This window comes from Suillus paluster (genome assembly GCF_016628075.1).
Source record: "Suillus paluster strain FC165 chromosome Unknown EDB91scaffold_78, whole genome shotgun sequence".
NCBI classification, from domain to species: Eukaryota; Fungi; Basidiomycota; class Agaricomycetes; order Boletales; family Suillaceae; genus Suillus; species Suillus paluster.
Genome location: NW_024537638.1, coordinates 101,391 through 119,908, shown reverse-complemented (window position 1 = coordinate 119,908; position 18,518 = coordinate 101,391). Strand labels below are relative to the sequence as shown.

The following is an 18,518-nucleotide window of genomic DNA, read 5'->3' as shown; positions in this document are numbered from 1 at the left end:
GTGAGGATGTTGGGGGTAAAGCGTTCCATAGACACGGATGAGGCTGAGGAATGACGCGCCCTGTTAAAAGGTGGTGATAAGAGCAACGTCTCGCCGCATGAGACGCGAAAATACGGTGACTGAAGGCGGCGTATCGTGGAACCGACGATGCAGCGCGACCAACTGCGAAGATCGAGATCACGTGAGGAGAGAGGGTAGGAGGAGCTGAAGTGAGGGCTGAAAGGTTGAAAGAGAGTATATAAAGCGGAAGTGGTGGGTGCGCCAGGAGCGGGGATGGACGGGGAATAAGATAATTTTATTTCAGATTGATATTGAAAAAAGACGTTATCAGGAGGATCATCGTTAGGCACGGTGTCATGAAGCATGTGGTCGAACGAAAATTTAATCATGTCAATGTTGGATGACAGCGAAGACGCACACAGCACGGATCAGATAGAACCTCTACTTGTTGAAATTTGTACAGTGTTACTTGGCAGTGCAAGACATACGTCGTTGTTTTGCACAGATTATTTGAGAGTATTGTGTACCGGGGGCTGTGAGCTTAGAAGGTGCCGAGACCGAGTGATTTGAAGAAGGATGACCGGTTAGTGAGGGAAGCCCGGAGCCGCGGGAGCAAATTAGGATGTATTCGGTTGGCGGCAGTTAATTATCGAGCGTCTTGCTGTTACGGGAGTAGACTAGTTAAATAAGGAGCGGCGGCCATGTGTAAGGTCGACATCGTTTCCTCCTCGTTCGAAGTAACAAGATCACTTTAGAATGCGCGTTCTGCAACTCGTTTGCTGAACGTTCTTCATTATACGAGTCCTTCAAGAACTCGGAGATTCGCAATCCGGCGAACTTGGTTAGAAGAAACGCACGCTGCAGGAAGAAGCTACCTTCAAGGACAACTACTGGATTTACTCTAGATTGTATTCATAACATCTAACCTGGCGATACGACTTATACGATAATTGGGGTAGACTTGGGGTATACAACACTTGGCTAAATCAAAAGTCGGGATGGTAAACCGCCGGACACCAACTGATGGCGATCAAAGTCAATCCGCACTCACTTCCTCCGGTTGTAAGTTAATCTATCTTTCACTTACTAACACCTTACCTTCTCTGCTTACTTCACGTCATCCCCTAGCGAGCGAACAACTAGTACAAGATACCCAACCCCGCACACAAGCACATCCCCTTTCTTCTTCTTCTGCTTCTTTTCACCAACCAACACCCGCAACTACAGACAACCACCAGTGGTTTCCACCCTCACAGCAGATGATCGTCCCCAGCTCTTCCTTTTATGACCCTGCTCAAGCCTCGGGATTTCCAACCCAGCAACCTATGAACGTTTGGAATGCACAATTCACAGGTCCAGGCATTCCAGGCGGCGAATACTATCCCAGACAAGAACAGTCCTACCAGCAACCCTATGCTTTCGAAGGCCCTACCTCGACCCAGTATTCTTTTGTTCAGCCTCAGACACAGGGGCAAGTTCAGCAACAACAGCAACAGCAGCGGCGCCCCACTATTCCCGCTTCACGGCGGTCGGCACGTGGTGGTGCTAGAGCTTCTGCGTACTATAGGCAAGGCGGCGCGCAAAGTCAGGTGAGCTTTCGATTCTCCTTTTCACGTGATTTGCTATTTCGAACCTCTTGAGACTCTGACCATTAGCTCGAGGTGTATCCTTTACCTTTTCCGTTTACTTTCATTCTTCTCCTTATCTATATCTTGACTTTATCCATGCCATATTTCCTCCCTTTTCAATCCTCCTTTCTTGTTCCTACTCTAACCGATGTACTTCTTCCAGCAACTCCAATACCCTACCCTCCCTCCGGTTCAAGCCCCCGTACCACCCCACCCTCCTTCCCCTCCTCAACCCCAACCAGCTCAACCGACAGGCCAAGCCCTCGCCGCACAGCGTACAAGCCAATTAATCGCTCAAGGCCAATTCCCACCAGTGCAGGCCGAACAGCATCAGCAGTACACCTGCTCAGGGGACACTACACGACCCCTCCACCTCCAACTCAGACACAGTTTCAGATCCAGCAAACCCCGTTCCCGCCTTCGCAGACGAGGGCTCAGAGTCAGTTTGCGCATGTGCAGCCGGTTGTCCCATCACAAGCACATACGCACGCGCATTCGCAGCATCATTCTCATGTCCAGACGCATACCCAACCTCATCCTCAAGCTCATCCTCATGTCCAGACGCATACCCAACCTCATCCTCAAGCTCATCCTCATGTCCAAGCGCATACTCAATCTCACGTCCAAGTTCAAGTTTATCCTCACGCACAAGCAACGAATGCACCTCAGCAGTCTCAGCATTACTCATCCTCAGACTCGTATTATATGGCGAGCGACGTACAAGGCATTTATTATGCGATAAATCCTCAGGGGAGTCAGAGTTTGCCTAGTCTTGTGAGTTTTCTTGCTACCTTTTTAATCTTTTTTCGGGGTTTGTTTTGGGGTACCTCGATGGGGTTGGACGGCGTACGTGGATGTGAATATATGCGCCCGTTATCTACTTTTCCTTATTCTCATCTTGTCTCGAATCGCGCTAATGATCAAATGTTTTCCCTTCCCCTATGTTTCGTGCCTTCTTCTCATCTTTGATCTGATGACGAAACATTTCACGTTCTCCTCATCATGCCCGCTACTCGCCGAATCCCGATCCCCTCATCATACCTGCCTCCCGTTTTTGATTCCAATGCAATACGAAACGGAACAATCCGACACGTTCTCTTCTCATACTCCGTCGACTTGCGATCACCGCTCTAAACTTTCTTTTCCATCACGCTCCAAACTTACGATCACCACTTCAAACCCAATCTTCTTTCCCGCTCCAACTTCATTTCCATCACGCCCAAAACTTCTTCCCTCTACCACGCACCAACTTATCCCAAACCGATTGACAGCCCGTACCTGTGCCCATACCAGTGCCGGCGCCCCATGCGCACTCAATGTCTCCTCATTCACCCTTTACGACTTTTGGACCTCATACGCCGCCTGCGAATTCGCTTACGCCTTCTAGTGATGGGGGTGAGTCGTTTTTCTGTTGTTGGTTTTTTCGTCTATTCGTCTATTCGTTGTTGTTCTTTTTGTTGTCGGTTTGTTGGGTGGGGTTTTTGGTGTTTGGATTGGGGTTTCGTTATTCGGCTTGGGTCTTGCGTTTCTCGATTCTCGATGGCGAGCGTTTTCTTCGAGCTTGGATTGTCTTTTGCTTAATCGCTCCGCGAAGCACGCGTGGAGTTATGAGCGTGCGGATTGCGTGTGCCCGAACACGTGATGTCATGTTTATTGGCCGCGCGCTGTTCAAGTGGTTGATTGTAGACGGAGCTCTTGACACATCTATGTCACGAGATGAACGTTTAACTTCATAATGAGGAACGGAGGACACGTTCCCGATTTCGTTTTGGTGCGGGGTCAATGTTCAACGTTTGGGGCTTCATCATGGTATATTACATGATGAGGCATTGCGAGCTCCTTTTGGATGCACTGAGCCCTGGCACTCGTATTACCTTCGAATTGGCGTGCGGCGTGGGCCGTGGTGCGGGTCATCGTTCTACGCGTTACATAGCCGCGCTGACGTCAAGTCTATTGGCCACATGCTGCTCAGGCGATTGATGGGACACTGCGGAGGTCACGTTCTCTCAATTGCGGGGTTAATGTTTAGAGTTTCATCATGGTATATTACATGATGAGCTTCTTTTGGATTCTTGGCCCAGCACTCGCAATACCTTCGAATTTACATGTGACAATGGATCCGATGCGGGCCATCATGACACATGCGTCCTGTATGAGGCCGCGCTGACGGCGCTAACTGATTACATCATGACCGGTCTGTGATTTGGACCCAACCTAGCGCCCCAGCATAATTAATTCATGGTACCACTTTGTACTTTCCTGTTGTCACATTTCCTTGCTGTCATATCCCTTTACTACCACCTATCGCGCGGTTCCGTAGCGCAGCATGTTGATACTCCTCTCCAATCGCTTCTTCTCCCTTTCACACAAGTTCTGACTCTGCCCCTCACCCAAATAGGTCCCATGCTCGGACTCCCGCGCCCACACGATTCCGTCTCCCCAGCGTCGTACGCGAGCCGCCCTACGTCGTCCTCATTCGAGGATTCGTCTGCGGGACTCCCAGCATCGTCTGCGAACCCGGGTACTAATGTGCATATGACTACACAGCCAATGGGACATACTGCCAGTTCGTCGATGTCAACTGTTACCCCTGGATCGCCACCAATCGCAGCAACGCCACAACAGCAACGTGTGCCGATGCCCCAGCGCCGTATCATGCCAATTGCCTCACAGACAACGACGATGACGACGGCTCAGGCAGGTCCTGCACGCCCTCCAGTCCTACCAAAGCCGCCCGCCCCTCGCCCTGCGCCAAACCGAAGACGCGCTCCGAAGCGAGCAAGGCCATCGACATCTCAAGGCGGGGGTGGGGGCGGAGACAGTGACGATGATAGTGATGATGATGATATAGTAGAATGGGGTGGCCCATCTGCACCTGCGCAAGGCGCGGCTACAGGGATGCCGGGTCAACGCAAGTGAGTGAACTCGTAGTTTGACGAGTTGGGAATAGTGTGCTGATCGGGCTGTGTTTCTATTCCTTTTATGTTTATTTCTTTACCTGGTTTTGTGGACGCGTCTTTCACGTGTCGTGTATTATCCGGGGTCGTGTTTCTGCAAATGGTTTGGTTTGGTGTGCTAACTGGATTTGTTTGTGTCGGCGCAATGGTCCCTGGTTTGATCTTGTGCTGCATGCTCGATACTGCTGGCTCTGGCGATTGCTCCTGGGTTGTGTCGATTATTGGCTCCGATACTAACTAACCAACTCGATCGCTGGGTGTGGCCTACATTGGATCCGTTTCCATGTTTCTGGTGACTCTTCAACGGTGTTGCTGCGGACGAACCTACCCAAACAACCTTGATGCACGCATGATATTGTATGCTGGATGCAACCTTGCTTCCTGTCTTGCGCTGCTCTACGTCCTTATATCGTGATCCTGGTGCTGGTTCTGGTCTGGTTTCGTTTTCTTCACACACAATCTCCGCTGACGTCGGTCACTTGTCAAACTTGGGTTCAATTACTTGTGATCATTCTCCATGGACCTTGGCATCTTTCATCTGCGTTTGCTTATCCCGGTACTTTCCGCTTACTCGAAAATCGTCGGTTCATGATGATGTGATGCTATCTCTCATTTTTTTCATGTCGGTCTTGGATGCGCGCTTACCGGACGTGCGTTGGCTTTCACTTTCATTCTTTTTTGTTGATGTTCCTACCTTTTCGGCGGATTCATTCCGACCCTTTGCTGCGTTTTTTCTGCCTGTGGTGGTAAATTTTCCTTCCACATTCCAACCCTTTGCTACGTTTTTATCTCCCTTGTGCAACGTATGGCATGGCCCTTCGATTTCTTACCACCGCGGATATCTTACTGCTAAAACTTTGATACAACCTTGTTCAATTGACGCCTGCAACCTAAACCGGCTATTCGGGCATTGCTCCTGTACCGACTTCCCGACTCCGGCTACCTTTTCAATCTTTCCGCTCCGGCTACATCTGTCACCGACGCTAAACTTGGCCGCCGACTCGTCCTTGCCGCGCCTTCTTTCACTGCCGACTCGATGCCTTGGCTCAACTTGCTCTGGTTCCGTGCCCCGCCTCTCACCTTTATGATTCTACCGGTCTGACAACCTCTCAATTTCTCCTGCGACCCTGTCCACGCACGTTCTACACGCATTCGTCGCCTTGCTTTTTCGCATCTCTATATGGTGTCTTTGGACTTGAACTCTCCTGGGATGATTGCCTCGTGAAAATACACGTGCCGATCATGATGATGTCTTTCCTTGCCTCACGAACCTGTTTTTCGTCCGGCACTGGTTTGTCGCGTGTTGTCATCTTTCGGCTCGGCGATACTTGTCCCGCCAACCACTACGTATTTTTACCTCCTTCCATCGTTTCCCCGACTTCGCGCTCTCACGAACGCCACAACAGAACGGGGGCATGTACACATTGCAAACGTCTGAAGGTACGTTATCTTCCTCTTCCCTGCACTTCCTTCCCATATACTGTGATGCTACGATCTGAATGCTTACCAAATCCTCGTTTTCTTCTCCTATTCACTGATGAATTGATAACATTGCAATCTACGACATGATGCATTTGGTCATGATCTCATGCTGTCTCCGGTGCCCTTTTGCTCCGAACATCCCTCAACGTTGACATCTGCCTCGACGGAAACTCGTGCCTTTACTCTCTACCCCCTTTTGGACTGACGCTTCCTTTGTGGGCTTTGCACGGCGTCTTCATTGCTACTGCAACTGACATCTCTTAACCTCCGGTGTTGGCTCGTACATCATTCACACCTGTGGTCTTCCATCCATATCATCTATTATGTTCATCTCCTATTTTGCTATTCGGTTCCGCCGATATCGTTCCACTCGGCACGACTCAAATGTGCGAACATATGTACCCCGCACCCCCGTGCGCCGTAATACCGGCTCCTGGACCCTTTAATTCTCGGAATTTGACTCTTTCCATCTAAAATGGGCTGCACTCCTCGTTTGGTATTCCTCTGATTACGACTGACTTCATTTCGATGATTGGCACATACCTGTTCGATCTCTACAACATCGGTTTGCTGTTTTATTCGTTTCCGGTCGACACCACAGATGAAATGCGACTTTCCGGATGGGGCCAGCACTTGCAAGCGTTGTGCAACCGGAGGGCATCCATGCATCGTAGAGGGTCGTAAACCTAGGACAGCACCAAAGTAAGTCCCTGATTCGTGCTTCTGACTTCAATGCGACGATCATCATCCTTCATTTCGGATGTCGTAACTTTCCTTTTTTTGGAACCGGGGGATGTATATACACCGATTTTTTTTTGTGCCCTTGTCTCGGCATTGGCTGGCCTTCCCGCTAAGTCAAATGGGATACGAGAGCCGTGAACCCAAGCGTATTTTCAGACCTGGGCCGGCCTCGAGACTCATCATTCAATTCAATTCAATTCAATCTTCTTCATTCACTCGGTCATTTTCTCCGTTCCTTCTTTCACGCCTTCCGTTTCCGCTATGCTTCATTCGTCATTCATACTTCGGAGCAAGCAAGTGCATGTCGTACTAGTCTTGCGTTGGGTTTGTAGATCATCGCATTTGTCCTGGTGCTACTTAAAGCTCGTTGCTTTTGGTGCCAATTCTCATCCCCACTGTTGTGTTCGTTGACTGTTATTCACATGCCCCGTTCGCGGTCTTCATCTATTGACTCTTCTACTTCGTCTTCGTCTGCTTCATCTTCTGCTACTATGTCGTCCACGATGTCGCATTACTCATATAATCCTCCCCGTGTTAGCAAACGGGAGTATCTCTTGGCTCAGATCCGTCACAAAGATCAGATCATAGAGTCTCTGCTCAAGCAGGTGGGCCACTCGCCATGATACTTCAGGACATTCGTCCACTGACGTCTTTTGCTGAGCAGTTGCATAACCCTTATTTGGCGACGCCGCTTTCGGTTGCATCCTACAAAGCAGCGACATCGCCATCTGACAGTGACAACATGAACGTTGTTGACTGGCTTGATCGTCTGCAGGCCAGCATCAGGCAACCAGGAATGGGCCCGCCCACTGATGCCAACTTCCTTCGTAATCTGCGCAATCCTTCTGCAGTTGTCGTGGATGATTCTGAGGATGATGACCCTGAAGCCGACGAGGGTCCCGTCGAAGAAGAGGACGTTGAGAAAGTCAGGGATAGTCTTCCTGATGCTGCTGTGCCTATTGGGCTGCTCGCAAACTTGTCTCTAGACAAGGATAAAGACAAGGGCAAAGGTAGAGGTCGCCAAGGTGGAAACACTGGCGCTGGTGGAAGTAACGCGAAACCTGAAGACGATGATGACAATGTGGTAAGTAATGGCTGTTTTTCATACCGTCTAGCCCCTGGATGCTTATGACGGTAATTACTTGCAGGGTGTGGCTAATAAGGAATATTTCTTGCCCGGTAATATGCATTGCGGAATAATGATACCTGTGTTTCTCATGATTTAGTAGGTCCTGCCTCGAATTTGAATATTCGCAAAACCCTGGTGGAACAGCACACACCGGAGATAGTTCTCCACGGACTCGTCAACAACGCTGACGTTGAACGGCTGTTCGATATGTAAGTCCACATATACAATTCTTTAATTTCCTTCAGCTGACGCATGTCCGCAGATACTGGAAGCAAATCAATGTGAGTCTAGACTACCCAAGCTAGGAAGAAGCTGCGACTTATCCGTTTTTCAGCCATTCATTGGTCTCCTTGATCCTACACTGCATACATCTCAATCCATCTTCCAAAGGTGTCCCTTCCTATTCACCGTTAGTACGTAACTATTCTCTCGACATCCTCGGATAAATCCCTGACTTGAGACGCCTAGTCTGCGCTATTTCGTCTCGTTATTACAAGGAGAAGTCTGAGATCTATCCTGTTGCTATGCACTTCGCAAAACACTCCGCGGCTAACGCGCTCATCGACGGCTGGAAATCTGTCGAGTTATGTCAGGCTTATATTCTCATGAGCATCTATGCTGTCCCGGCTCGCAGATGGGAGGAAGACAGGAGCTGGTTATACACAGGACTTGCTGCGCGGTATGCAATACGCGCCTTTCTACTTCTGCATCTGGAGCTTACCACTATTGCTTCAGGATCGCGACAGACTTGAATTTGCATCAGGTCTCTACGACAAGGCCGCAGACGGAGCGCCAGGAGCGGGAGATGTTGAATCGCACTCGCGTGTGGATGATATGTTTTAATATCGACAGATCAACTGCCACGCAGTTTGGCAAGCCCTCGACGATCAAGGAGGACTATATCACTCGTCACTCTGCGGACTGGTACAAAGAATCTCGTTTCAGAGACAAGGTACGTTCCAATATATCATCTCGTTTCGGGGTGCTGATAAGTTGCACTGAAGTTTGATATCCACCTCTGTGCTTATTCGACACTTCTTCGCATCGTGGGCCGGTTCCACGATGATATCTTCTCAGACCCCAACTCGCCAAGCGGTTTGAACAAGGTTTGAGCGCTTCATCGGCGTCTACTTTTGCAACTAAAGCGCCTCGCAGGGTATCAACTTCCTTCAGGTTACGTTAGAACACGATCGTCATCTTACAAACTATTTTGAGGAATGGACCAGGCGCTTTAATGAGGAATCTGACCCTGGAGGTACGATTTTCATTCCAGAAGACATGGTTAAACACGTGCTCATTCCTGGTGCCTTAGATCCCGGAAGTTTATTCCGCTGCACTCTGCTCCCCTTGTGCGATTTGTGTTTCAGTCCTTTGCGTGCGACCAGCTGATGTGCCTCTATAGCTTGGTTAGCTATTCACGTCTTGTCATGTATTCTTTCGGGTTCCAACATGCCTTCCAACGAGGCATGGAGGCGAGTGACAACGTCTTTCTTGATAAGGTTCGTACTCTTCAGGCCTCACCTCCTATTCCATCTTACTGGAATCTCGTACAGTGCTTTGACTCTGCAAAGGTGGTCATCAAGCAAATGATCGAAGTGCTGGCACCCAGTGGTCTTATGCGCTCGGCCCCTGACGGTAAGACACCATTCTACACGAGCGACGCCCTTGGTCTCATGATATTCCAAGGTCACTTTGTTTTTGCATCTTTCGCTTCTGCATTCATGCTCAAGGTGAATAATTCATATACTCAATGTAGCCCTGTTCTTACCTCGTCACTTAGCTTCTGCGTCCTGAGTTTGCTCAACTGTTGACCCGTCAGATGGAGGATGAGATCTTTGAACTCATCGGCCGCCTAATCACGACGCTTCAAGATGTTGCCATCGACGAACGTCATACGCCACGTCTGTATGCCCGATTCCTCGCCAGTCTTCTTACGAGACATAGGAAAGGTGGAGGTGCTGTTGGTGGGCGCCTTCAACACATTCCACCCCAAAGCCAAATTTCTCGCCAGCCTCAGCCTCCCACCTTCACTTCGCATCCTTCGCTATCATCTTCAGGTTCGGGATACTCTGGCGTACCAGGGCCAGGCATGCCACAACAAGGACGCGACAATGATTCCATGCAGATGACTCTCAACCGAGACGCTTCGAGCTCTTCATCGCAGGCCACCACTTCTCCTTCCACGACTCCCATGATGCATTCCGAAGCCGCTTACTCTCACACTCGGCAGACTAACGGAGCTTTAGATAGCGATGTGGATGTTGGGATGGCAGATGTCCTATCGGAGAGCGGGACACTGGCAGCAATGCATGCACTGAACGATGCCTGGTGGAGCAACATGATGATGCCAGGGTGTGTTTTATGTCTGCGCTTTTCTGCAACTTGACCAATCGTTTCAATTTTAAAGGTTCTCCTGGCCGGAGGGACCACACCTGAATGGTGTCACAGAAGTTTACAATCACGGAATCCCAGGTATCCACACAGGCTTTGGAGGGTATACAGCAGAACCACAGCTAGCGATGTAGCTTTCGCCCGTAGAACATTGGTGATATAACGCTATCAAGGCTTGGAAATTTTCTTTTTGGGTGTTCTTTGCTTCCATTCAGCGCTACTGCATTCCTCATCTTGCCCTCGCCACTATACACTGTAGATCTAGTCAAGTTTTCCGTCCCAGAATCCTACGCACCTAAGTATAGACGATCTTAAATATCTTGACTCGATTGGCTAGCTTTGCTCAGGATGATTAGCTGAATGCCAAACTTGACTTCGTCGCCCTTCGTCGAACTCAGGCGCTCGACAACTTGAAGCAACAGTTTTTCTATGGCATACTATGATAGTGACTGTGTTGGACTCTCTTCAGTGTTCACAACAGCAGTGTAGCAATTAAAGGAGCAATTTCGATCACGAAGAGGGCCTGGCTCGAAACTAGAAGGTCACGTACATAAAAATACTTGGCTGGGTTAGAGCTCTAGCACAACTTGAAGCTGCGGAGTGCTATCACGGAGCTACTTAATAACGCTTTGATGGGTACCGATATCTGGAGTCCAGAGTCCCTGCATCATTCTCGTCATCTCTGTTTTCCGAGGTGCGGACGTCTCCGGCGAGTATGGACTTGGCTGAAGAAATTATTTTCGGTCACTGCGTTGTCCCGTCTCGCCTTCGTTGCTAGTGTTCTCCGGTACAGTGGCGCTGGTGTCATCAGCCTCGGTCTCGCAACTTAGTTTGCAGATGCTCGTTTTGAACTTTTGGTGGAATCACTGATCGACTTTAGTTTTCCGTGGATATCCACCGAGGAGAAAATTGTGGTCAGTTATCCACCGGCGGATCCGTGCGCTGCCAAATTTTGCAATTTCTGGTGCGCTTTATAAAATTTTCGAATTTTTCGTTGAATCACAAGCAGATCTATTACTGTAGACTCTACACCAGCCCGTACATGGTCCAGTCTGGTGACTCTGGTTGAGTCCCAATTGGAGCAGTGTTTGCCGTGCATGTTTTTCCTTCACTCACAGCCACGCATAAAAATGCATGCCTACTCAATATTATCCTATTTCATGGTTCGTCCATGGAATATCAAAAGCAGGCTTGTCTTGAGTCTAAGGCATCAGACAATCTGGACATATCGAGTACGTGACTAGTAACCGTGTGCTATTCTACAAAAAAAAAGATAAAAAGTTCACATAGAGACGATCGTTAGGAAAACACAACCTATCGCAGTGTGAGAGTATGCTCCGCGACTCGCTCTTCCATTCCAGTTTCGTAGCATGGCTCTTGGTACTGATGACTCCCGCTGGTCACCAACTGTGCACATCCCACCTGAGCTCATACCATCGATTCTACAACATATTTCACCCACTTCTTCTTTTCCATCTCTGCTCTCCAGGCAGGTATTCACAGATGGGTCATGGCAGCAGTACCGACATGATCTTCGTGCATTCGTTCAGTTTGCGTTGGTCTGTCAAACCTGGACTACTTTTACCCGCGAAATCATGTTTCACACCCTGATCATTCCATGGCTAGATGAGAGTATTCTCCAGCTGTGTTCAGTTCTGCGGCAATTTGGTTCCTATTCGCGCGCCATGATAATCTTCACAATGGACACAAGCGGTCCGATGCGGCTGTTGAACCGCAATGATTTTTGCGTTGCCTTGAAGGGTTGTTTTCCTTCAATGCCACAGATAAAGAAAGTGGAAATCTACGACACCACGGACAAAATATTTGCCCACTCAATACCAACTCAAGTTGGATGTTTTGAATTCCCGTCAGTGTGCTCTCTTAAGCTGTCGGGGAGCGTTGGGAGAGGTAGAAAGTCACTCCTCCATGCCCTAGGGCACGGTGCGGCGTTCCTGGAGACCTTGGAGATCATGTATTTGGAGACATGGCCATCGGACTACAAGCTTCCTACCCGGCTGGGGAAACTCCGCAGCCTCATCTTGCAGTGCACCTACTTGTCGGTTCCAGGCGTCATTGACCTTCTTCGTGGACCTGACGAGGATGCAAGCAGTAGGTCCCTACGGAAGCTCGTCATCATCCCCAGTCACCATCAAACTATCCCGCCGGATATCACGCCTTTGCTCACATTCGACTCAACCGGTGACCGTCTTCAATTTTTGATGATACACAGGCTTGATCCATGCAGGTCACTGGCATGTTGCCCTTCTCTCGAGACATTCATCTATGTATCTCCAACGAGTTCGAACATCTTTCCGTTTTTACCACGCACGCTTCGTCGACTTGCCATTTCAGCGACTTTGCTATCTCCTTTGGATCGGTTTGTCGTATACATCTCATCCGAGAGAGCACAAAACCTGGAGCAACTTGCCGTAGCTCTCAAGCATGATGCCTATTTGGCGCTTACAACTACGAGCGAGCCGTTCGTTAGTGTCACGAAGGCTTGCAAAGATGCTGGAGTGACCCTCACCTGGATAGTTCCGGGTGCGCTAGGGCTGGGTCTTGAAAGGTGGGATGATGTAACAGAACTATTCCAGACCGTCCAATCCTTGCCGAGGGCTAGGCTCAAGTTGACCTGATGACCTTGAATGTTCTATATTTACCTACTACTTTTCACTTGCTATGAATTTGGTGCTTACGTTCGAAATAGTTGGACGTAACTTAACGTTATTTTCAGTTACAAGACAACCATACTTAGGATGACAGGTGACGCTGAACGATTCTGAATTCAGTTTAAATCTTCGCGACACAGCTGAAGCGACAAGGTAGTACGAATTTCTTCCACAGTTCCATCGATCTGTACAGTACTTCCAAAGCAAGATGGAAGAACATGTAAGATAGGTATTATTGCCGTCCTCGAGAGAAGCATTGATACATATGAGAAATGTGCGGGCAAGTAAGTATTCGGCAGCGTAGGAACGGAACACCTGTGACGCGTCGTGTCTAACCGTTTTAAACAGGAGAGGAAGCGGAGAGAACCATAAAGAAGAAGATATCTCACAAAAGATAGAACATTGAGCATAAGAATGCGGATCATAATGGGGGCCACGAGAGCGATGGGTCATAGCTTAAGCTCAGTAAGAACTCTCCGCGCAAGCATCTGGTATTGCCAACCATCGCCACCAGCCCTTCGGAACTGTATACCGTGGAGCGGCAACCAAGGAACCTAAGGGAAAGACTGTCAGATGTCTGAAAAGACAGTGAATAGGAAGATCATACCTTAATAATGTTAATTTCAAAACGGACTGATAGTGAACTGGCACCGATAGACTCGAATACTTCACGATCAACTTCACCGGTAGGGAAGGGTGCTGGCCTCGAGGCCTGCGGTTGTGGTGTAGCAACAAAGTCGCGGGGTATAGGCGGTAGAACCTTGCCCTTTGCCGGTGAATGTGAGCGGAACTGTTCCTCATGGGGTGTCCCCGACGCGGCTTCGCTATGCCGAGAATTGTCCGCCATAATGGTATGGGTGTTAGAGGAGACGTTAAAGAATGAAGATGATCCGCTGCTCGGGGTGGCGCTCAATGCAGTCCCAATTGATGGCCTGTGAGGGAGCTCTTTTTCTAAGGGAGCCTCTTGCTCTTTCTCCTTGATGCTCTCTCTTTCCCGCTCCTTAGACTTCATACCGAAAGACATCTTCGACGCTTTCTTGACAAGCGATCGAGCCGTTATTCCGGTCTCGTTGGAGCCACTAGAACCAGTCCTGCGGTGATGGCTAGAGCGCGCTTGGGCCTGAGTTGATTCGGGGACAGACGAAATGTCAATGGATGGTATATGAATGCACTCAAAGCCACCCCGTGTCTCCCGATATTGAACTTGCATTCGGTCCAAGACCTTCTTGATATCAGCCTTGAGCACGGAGGGAGGTTTAGTAGAAGTGGTCGCAACACTGTCGCGTATCTCAGCATTGTCCAAAAAAAACGGTACCCACGCTCACCTGAAAAGCCCTTTAAGATGCACAGGCTTGAATTCCTTGTCGCTATGGTGTCCACTCTGCCCATCCTTGAAGCTCTCGTCTTGATCAACTGCCTCCTGCTCAACATTCTCCTCCACCTTTTCAGTGCGTCCAAAACCACTCAAGCCAGTTGGACGGCCGCTGCTCGTCCCATAACCAGTCGATGGCCGCCGGTGTCGTCCGATGGTTCCACCGATACTAGGCAGCAAAGCTCCACCAGTGCTACTCCGGCGTTCATGCCGTATCTGGCGACCCTGGGGATCAAGGATCGTGGCAGCCCGCCTGTGTACATTTCCGAGAGGCTGGCTCTGGCTAGCAGCAATAGGTTGAGGAGGAATGATGCTCGATCTGCGCATATCAGCGTCTGCACCCTGCTTCCAAGACCCATCAGAAGTCTTCTCGCCATCATCCCCTGAGGGTCGCAATGGCGCACCACCCAACATCGTCGTCCGCTTCCCAATACTCCGCTTGGCATCATCGCCCTTTCCAACAAGAAGTGTGCCAAACCTGCGCACGAGTGTCGCGCCAGCGGACAACGGACCTTCATGCGTGTGCACACGGTCGTCCTCAGATAAAACATTATCCTGATCCGCAAATTCACCCTCCAGACCAGCCGTATGGGGGACCTGCTCCTCACCGTGCTCGTCTACACGGCTTTCGCCACTGACGAACACTCCACCCCATCCACGGAGCGCAGTTGGTCTCTGGCTCATACTGTGGCTGCGGCGGTGAGTAGATGCAGGCGGGGCGCGCGGGAGTGCTGTTGCCGGCCCGGGTGTTGGCGTAGATGGAATATCGATGCGTTTCGTAGCAGGTGGTGGGGGCAGCCCCGAGTCACGTGCTCTCCCTTGTCCGTGGAATGTAGCCGAGGTCGGCGACGCCGCAGCGGATGCCGCGTCATAGGACATGTCGGAGTAGTGCGACGTCTCAGGCGCGGGCAGGCGCGGGAGAGGCATGCTGTAGTCTGCTTTAGTAGATGCAGGCGTGGGGAGCTGCTGTTGCTCCTTCTTGACAGGAGGGGCTTGAGAGAAGACCTTGGTCGGGTAGGGAGGTGGTGCAGGAGCATCAGCGGTGGGTGCATTGGCAGGGGCAGCCGTTTGGAGGGAGAGTTGAGAGCTAGCAAAGCGCCCGGGGCCATAGACACGTTCGCGCTCCAACTTCTCGCGGGAGAGGTAATACATAGCGACCAGAGGATGGAATCCCTGCGTTGGATCGAGGGGATCGCGCGCGCCATCGCCAATGGAAAGAAGCGATTGTGAGGTAGGCGGCGAGTGGGAAGGGGTGGCAGGTGGCGACGAAGTTGGAGAGAACAGCTTCCGACGATAAAAGTCAAATCCGGAGAAACGCTTCGACTTCTTCGAAGGGGTAGTCTCATTCTTGTGAGTATTCGTGGCCGATCCATCGAAGGATATGGCGAGGGAAGAGTTAGAGAACTCGAACCGTTGATTCGCGCCATTGCGACCACGCTTGCGGTCCCATGCCTGGACCGCGCGGATATAAGCGTCAGATTCGAGCACTTTTCGGAGGTTTCGTTCGATTTCCTCCTCGGTTCCAAATTCGAAGCCTCGCATGCCTTTGATGACTTGCTTATCAATATCATCAGCGCGGAGCGGGTCCCGGATAACCATGTGTGAGTCAGGGGGACCATTAAAGCCGCGAACCATCCATGGATGTTCAAGTACCTCGGTGAGCGAAGCACGTACAGCGGGATTAGTGACAAGCATGCGGGAGAGCAAATGCTTGCATTCTGGAGAATCGATCAGTGAGCAACGTGCTTCGTAACATAATTTGGACGCACCTGCGCTTAACCACACAGGATACTCGACTAGTCCGCGCTTAATTTTTGCATGCAGTGCGGGCATGCTCTGATCGTCGAAGGGCACTTTGCCGCAGACGAGCACATACAAGACAACACCAAAACTCCAGACATCAACTTCTGGTCCTGTGTAGACCTTCGCATTAAGGAGCTCGGGAGCTGCAAAGTATAGGGAGCCACAGAAGGTCGACAGAGTAGAGCAAGGGTCGTAGAGATTGGACAGGCCAAAGTCGATGATCTTGATGTTACCTGTCTCAGAGATGAGGATGTTCTCGATTTTGAGATCTGCGGGATGGACAATGAGAAAGTGATACAATCCAGGCACAGCAAACACAGACCTCGATGAACCACATTGTTCCGATGACAGTAATCGAGCGCACTTCCTATCTGACGAGCGAACTTGCGAGCGACACGTTCTCGCAAGCGACCATGACTGATGATGTAGTCAAGCATCTGGCCGCCGTTTACATATTCGAATATCATGTAGTAATGATGTTGATGAACGATCATCTCACGCATGCCGCAGATGTACGGGTGATGGAGAAGCATGGAGAGGGCAGCCTCACGGAGAGTGCGTATCTCTTTCGAAGCATCTTTTGAGGCCTGCTTTGCAACAGCTTCTGGGTTCGCATTTGAACCATTTGACTGGGAAGCCTGCGGATAGACCCGGGGGAGGATTTTGACGGCGAGCTGGGAACAATAGCCAGGGCGTTAGTACTATATTCATGTTTGATATGAGCGCAGCACGCACCTTCTCTTCTGTGACATTATGAATAGCCAATTTGACCTTGCCCATGCTACCAGCTCCAAGTGTCTTGGTCAAGGTATAGTCACCAAGGATGCGGTTGGAACTTCGACCTTGTTTGCTAGTTGAGCCATCTCTAGTCTGGCGGTGTTTTGAGTCTGTGGTCGGCTGTCTGTCGCGGTCTGAAGAACTTGTTGGAGTTGAAGTACTGAATGCCTGTGGAGGCATTGAAACTGGGCGGGGTCTGTGAGACGTGGCCTGCGGCCTTGGGACGGGTAAAGGGCGTGGAATAGCCGTTATTGGCGTCGTGCTCGCCGTCGTAAATGTTGTTGTCGCTGTGGTTGACGATGTCGAAGTATGTGTCCGTGCTGGTGGAGGAGATGAGAGAAGCTGTGGCTGAAGAGCCGAGGGTGGTTGCGTGATGGCCATATCAAACTCATAACCTGGACCTAATGGATCTACTGGCGTAATAATTCCACTAGTCTCTTCAGGCACTTGCCCTAGCGGCGCCGCTTGCACAGACCACGGGTAGAACGCTGCCATGAACGTCTTCAACGATAATCAAAGCAGCACTAGCACTTCCAAGGCAGTGCTTCACAATTCAGGCCTAGCCAGTAAAACCGCCCCCATCAGCGTTGTACTAAAAATCACTCAGGGCGGTCAATGTCTATGTAATCGCAAGCGGAGATTGCTATGATAATCCAACAGATACTCCTGATTTTCTCATGTTTACTTGGATTCTAATGCCAAGAATCTCCTAAGTAAAGTCTGTCGCAAGCACTCAATTTCCGGGCGGAAACGATGCTGCTCCCTTATTCCTGATTCAGATCTCCAAGGCCGTGTAGTTTGCTCACGCTTCGAACTCAGAGGTAGCGATGCCAACTGTCGTGGAGAAATCACAGCCCCAAACGCGCACGATGGATTCATGTGAGGAAGCAAAGATAACAACCGCTGAGTGACAAGCTTACCTGGTGCTCTCAGGCTGTCGAAGCGCACCGAAGCAGCAGTATTAATAAGACTCACTCTTATGCAAATACGAGTAGATTATCAGGAAAGGAAGCAGAAGCCCTGCCTCCCCGCGCCCGCAGCAGGTAATGATATCAAAATAAACACCGAGTATTACTTCTGACTGTGATCTTGCACAGATAGCCATTTCACTGGATGTTGATTGAACATGGGCCATGGGGGCAGGACAACCTACAGCAAAGGCGTGGATTAGCCAAGTAAATGAAAGTCTCGTGATGCAAACTTACCAGACACACGGCAACAGTACAGAGTGCGAACGTACTCATTGTTATCATGAGAGAGCTGAAGGTGAACCCAATCACAAATGATAGGAACTGCCAGAGAATATCTAGTACTATGCAGCAGCAGCAGCAGCGAAGAGACCTACTGTGCTGGTGATGAGTGCCACACGAACAATGTCATCCGCCCTCTTTTGCCCTTTGAAGTCCTGAATTTTTGTGCGGTCAGCTCCTTTCAAAAGAACCAAATAAGCACACCCGCAATTCTGCCCTCCAATAACTCCTGTATGGTCATGGTGTGTTGTCTATAGAAAGTTCAATCGTATGGATTGAACATGACACGACACGCGTGGGAATATTTACCCAGGACTGT

General features: G+C 50.1%; 6 protein-coding genes across 6 annotated transcripts; 4 read left to right on the top strand and 2 right to left on the bottom strand.

Annotated features, from left to right (window-relative positions):
• Positions 1 to 691: 691 nt before the first annotated feature.
• Positions 692 to 2,457, top strand: EDB91DRAFT_814138 (uncharacterized protein). Its single transcript, XM_041328484.1, has 3 exons — positions 692 to 1,062; positions 1,129 to 1,589; positions 1,792 to 2,457. The coding sequence occupies exons 1-3, from the start codon at positions 999 to 1,001 to the stop codon at positions 2,368 to 2,370; spliced, it is 1,104 nt and encodes a 367-aa protein (XP_041172599.1). The 5' UTR covers positions 692 to 998; the 3' UTR covers positions 2,371 to 2,457.
• Positions 2,458 to 3,737: 1,280 nt separating this feature from the next.
• Positions 3,738 to 6,502, top strand: EDB91DRAFT_814304 (uncharacterized protein). Its single transcript, XM_041328486.1, has 2 exons — positions 3,738 to 4,543; positions 5,992 to 6,502. Exons 1-2 carry the CDS (start codon positions 3,867 to 3,869, stop codon positions 6,152 to 6,154), a joined length of 840 nt encoding a protein of 279 aa, XP_041172598.1. The 5' UTR covers positions 3,738 to 3,866; the 3' UTR covers positions 6,155 to 6,502.
• EDB91DRAFT_814142 (fungal-specific transcription factor domain-containing protein) lies at positions 6,412 to 10,614 on the top strand. Its single transcript, XM_041328485.1, has 17 exons — positions 6,412 to 6,769; positions 7,347 to 7,413; positions 7,473 to 7,892; positions 7,957 to 7,987; positions 8,038 to 8,146; positions 8,200 to 8,218; positions 8,272 to 8,350; positions 8,406 to 8,616; positions 8,673 to 8,889; positions 8,942 to 9,043; positions 9,093 to 9,192; positions 9,250 to 9,286; positions 9,340 to 9,436; positions 9,491 to 9,572; positions 9,624 to 9,667; positions 9,718 to 10,289; positions 10,345 to 10,614. Exons 1-17 carry the CDS (start codon positions 6,669 to 6,671, stop codon positions 10,460 to 10,462), a joined length of 2,406 nt encoding a protein of 801 aa, XP_041172597.1. The 5' UTR covers positions 6,412 to 6,668; the 3' UTR covers positions 10,463 to 10,614.
• A 924-nt stretch (positions 10,615 to 11,538) lies between these two features.
• On the top strand, positions 11,539 to 13,089 carry EDB91DRAFT_814055 (uncharacterized protein). The gene is made up of 2 exons (XM_041328483.1): positions 11,539 to 11,560; positions 11,610 to 13,089. Exon 2 carries the CDS (start codon positions 11,699 to 11,701, stop codon positions 12,962 to 12,964), a length of 1,266 nt encoding a protein of 421 aa, XP_041172596.1. The 5' UTR covers positions 11,539 to 11,560; positions 11,610 to 11,698; the 3' UTR covers positions 12,965 to 13,089.
• EDB91DRAFT_1159743 (uncharacterized protein) lies at positions 13,089 to 17,782 on the bottom strand. The gene is made up of 6 exons (XM_041319755.1): positions 16,908 to 17,782; positions 16,495 to 16,846; positions 16,139 to 16,441; positions 14,323 to 16,087; positions 13,605 to 14,274; positions 13,089 to 13,551 (listed from the first exon to the last, which is right to left on the bottom strand). The coding sequence occupies exons 1-6, from the start codon at positions 17,442 to 17,444 to the stop codon at positions 13,447 to 13,449; spliced, it is 3,732 nt and encodes a 1,243-aa protein (XP_041172595.1). The 5' UTR covers positions 17,445 to 17,782; the 3' UTR covers positions 13,089 to 13,446.
• On the bottom strand, positions 17,763 to 18,485 carry EDB91DRAFT_1159741 (microsomal signal peptidase 12 kDa subunit). The gene is made up of 4 exons (XM_041319754.1): positions 18,408 to 18,485; positions 18,295 to 18,354; positions 18,155 to 18,241; positions 17,763 to 18,098 (listed from the first exon to the last, which is right to left on the bottom strand). Exons 1-4 carry the CDS (start codon positions 18,438 to 18,440, stop codon positions 18,021 to 18,023), a joined length of 258 nt encoding a protein of 85 aa, XP_041172594.1. The 5' UTR covers positions 18,441 to 18,485; the 3' UTR covers positions 17,763 to 18,020.
• Between the last annotated feature and the right edge of the window lie 33 nt (positions 18,486 to 18,518).

Bases quoted from the DNA above. Each gene is read 5' to 3' on its own strand.
- EDB91DRAFT_814138 (XM_041328484.1), top strand. From the start codon at position 999: ATGGTAAACCGCCGGACACCAACTGATGGCGATCAAAGTCAATCCGCA. The intron at 1,063-1,128 runs GTAAGTTAATCT...GTCATCCCCTAG, and splicing joins CGCACTCACTTCCTCCGGTT to CGAGCGAACAACTAGTACAA. The intron at 1,590-1,791 runs GTGAGCTTTCGA...TACTTCTTCCAG, and splicing joins AAGGCGGCGCGCAAAGTCAG to CAACTCCAATACCCTACCCT.
- EDB91DRAFT_814304 (XM_041328486.1), top strand. From the start codon at position 3,867: ATGGTACCACTTTGTACTTTCCTGTTGTCACATTTCCTTGCTGTCATA. The intron at 4,544-5,991 runs GTGAGTGAACTC...ACGCCACAACAG, and splicing joins GGGATGCCGGGTCAACGCAA to AACGGGGGCATGTACACATT.
- EDB91DRAFT_814142 (XM_041328485.1), top strand. From the start codon at position 6,669: ATGAAATGCGACTTTCCGGATGGGGCCAGCACTTGCAAGCGTTGTGCA. The intron at 7,414-7,472 runs GTGGGCCACTCG...TTTGCTGAGCAG, and splicing joins TAGAGTCTCTGCTCAAGCAG to TTGCATAACCCTTATTTGGC. The intron at 9,044-9,092 runs GTTTGAGCGCTT...AGCGCCTCGCAG, and splicing joins CGCCAAGCGGTTTGAACAAG to GGTATCAACTTCCTTCAGGT.
- EDB91DRAFT_814055 (XM_041328483.1), top strand. From the start codon at position 11,699: ATGGCTCTTGGTACTGATGACTCCCGCTGGTCACCAACTGTGCACATC.
- EDB91DRAFT_1159743 (XM_041319755.1), bottom strand. From the start codon at position 17,444: ATGGCAGCGTTCTACCCGTGGTCTGTGCAAGCGGCGCCGCTAGGGCAA. The intron at 16,088-16,138 runs GTGCGTCCAAAT...TCGATTCTCCAG, and splicing joins TCCTGTGTGGTTAAGCGCAG to AATGCAAGCATTTGCTCTCC. The intron at 13,552-13,604 runs GTATGATCTTCC...TCTTTCCCTTAG, and splicing joins TTGAAATTAACATTATTAAG to GTTCCTTGGTTGCCGCTCCA.
- EDB91DRAFT_1159741 (XM_041319754.1), bottom strand. From the start codon at position 18,440: ATGACCATACAGGAGTTATTGGAGGGCAGAATT. The intron at 18,355-18,407 runs GCGGGTGTGCTT...ACAAAAATTCAG, and splicing joins AGTTATTGGAGGGCAGAATT to GACTTCAAAGGGCAAAAGAG. The intron at 18,099-18,154 runs GTAAGTTTGCAT...CCTTTGCTGTAG, and splicing joins GTACTGTTGCCGTGTGTCTG to GTTGTCCTGCCCCCATGGCC.